Here is a 1,983-nt window from a genome sequence, read left to right on the forward strand (position 1 = left end):
GTATTACAAGAAAAATGTTTCAAGTACCTAGAGGAGTGTACTAATATAAGGCAGAAAAATGGGATGAGTTTAAAATCTTACAAAGGTTAAAAATTATGATAAAACAGAAGGTTAATTAGAGCACATGATCTTATAGAAATGTGTAGTGTTATAAAATTAGTTATATCCTAAGATTGAAGAATTAGGCAAGCATTCAAGTAGCATGGACATACTGTAAAGGCTAGAGGATATATTTGCAGTATATTATTATGAAGAAGATTGTGAGCAGTGCTTTACATAGTATAGTGCTTTTCACATTGAACAAAAAGTGACAGCACCCATACTATGTAGAGGAAGGCTTACCATGTTCCTCAATGGTTGTTGCTTTTTACTACCAATATATTTTATGTATACACCTTTCCTATAATTTCCTAGTCATAATTGAACATTTCTTCATCTGGTTTTATGTTTCCTAAGGATAAATTTATTTCTACAATATTCTCTTGAGTAATAACATATGGATTTCCAAACATAAAATTTCAATACATTTTGCCATTTTATATCAACCAATAACATAATATGTTGTTATTGGCTTTGTTTTAGCAGTCAACCTAGTAAATGTAACTGTAAATACATTGGAAATCCAAGGGAAAAGCTCTCTTGACAATCTACAGAAAGGGAAGTCCTGTTTGTAATGTGATTCTTCCTGTTTAAATCAACCTAAATATCTAAATGAGTCAGTAGAATCCAAGAAATTCCATCCCTTTACTTTGGAAACATGTATACTGGTTTTTCTCTAACTTTATCTTTGACAGAGGCAAAGAGAAACCTGACATACCCTGATTTTTATAACCAGAAAAATAGAGAAATATAGTAGTTAGCATGAGTCATAAGGGTTTTATTTGGTAAAAGAAGGAGGAATTGAGGGCTATCAAGTTTGCTCAACCAGTTTCTGCAACGATTATTCTCTTATTCTCACAATGATATTGTGGTTATTCTGTGATTTCTCTGTCCTTCTTTGTTTCTGTCTCTGTCCATCTGTTTCTCTCTCTCTCTCTCTCTCTCTCTCTCTCTCTCTCTCTCTCTCTCTCTCTCTCTCTCTCTCACAGACACACAGACACGCACACACACACACAAACACACACACACTGTCTTTTAAAAAGATACTATAACAGAAGAGAGCTTCTGAACATACATCAATGTAATCAAAGTATATGTCCGGATATGAAATATGGTCATGTGAAATATGGTAATGTGGACTATGATAAGTGGGACACTGCTAATTAGATTGTGTCTCAAAGCAATTTCATTTGTTTCAGGCATGTTGCATTTATGTTTGAGAAACTGACAGACAAAAAGTTAAGAAGGCAGTCAAAAGAGGCCTCTGGGCTGAACTGATTATTTTGTTTCATTTGCCTTCTCAGGATTTTTCTGTTGCCTTGAGGCCATTGAATAATCCCAGTCATGGATAAAGAAAATTCTGAAGCTGTTCATAGGCCACCAGAACAGAACATGGAAGTAGTTCCAGCAAAAAAGTTAAAATACCAGAAGCCCTCCAACAATATTCTGATGTATTTGATTGAGAGGCAGCTGGGGAAGCCCAAAAACAATATGGATTTGTCAGAATGGGTTTGGACACTAAAGTAAAGTGCCCCCTCTAGACTAAAATGGCAATTACAAAATTCATGTTTATGTCCACTCAAAATGAATGACTTAATGATAATTAAAAAACAAGCCACACTGATATTTCAGTCATTAAACTATTCTTCATTTCAACTGCTTTTGGTACATTGTGTTTCTTTTTTTTTTTTCATTTCTTTTTTAAAATTTTTATTAAAAAATTTATTTTAAAAAACAAAGATAAATGTACAAATTTTAAGCATTTTGCATAAAAGTATTCAAATATATTTTTGTCAATGATGTTTTTTCTTAACGGTTTAGTACTGTGCATTATGATCTTGATAGTTACAATGAGCATAGAGTACATGTAAAACAGGATGTAAC

The 1,983-nt window shown here is 32.8% G+C and overlaps 1 protein-coding gene across 1 annotated transcript; it reads left to right on the top strand.

The window, feature by feature from the left end:
* Window positions 1-1,443: 1,443 nt before the first annotated feature.
* LOC308415292 (embryonic testis differentiation protein-like) lies at window positions 1,444-1,626 on the top strand (the record flags this gene model as incomplete). The annotated part of the gene is made up of 1 exon (XM_080910279.1): window positions 1,444-1,626. One exon carries the CDS (start codon window positions 1,444-1,446, stop codon window positions 1,624-1,626), a length of 183 nt encoding a protein of 60 aa, XP_080766405.1.
* Window positions 1,627-1,983: the final 357 nt, after the last annotated feature.

Source organism: Micromys minutus, assembly GCF_963924665.1.
Source record: "Micromys minutus genome assembly, chromosome: X".
NCBI lineage: Eukaryota > Metazoa > Chordata > Mammalia > Rodentia > Muridae > Micromys > Micromys minutus.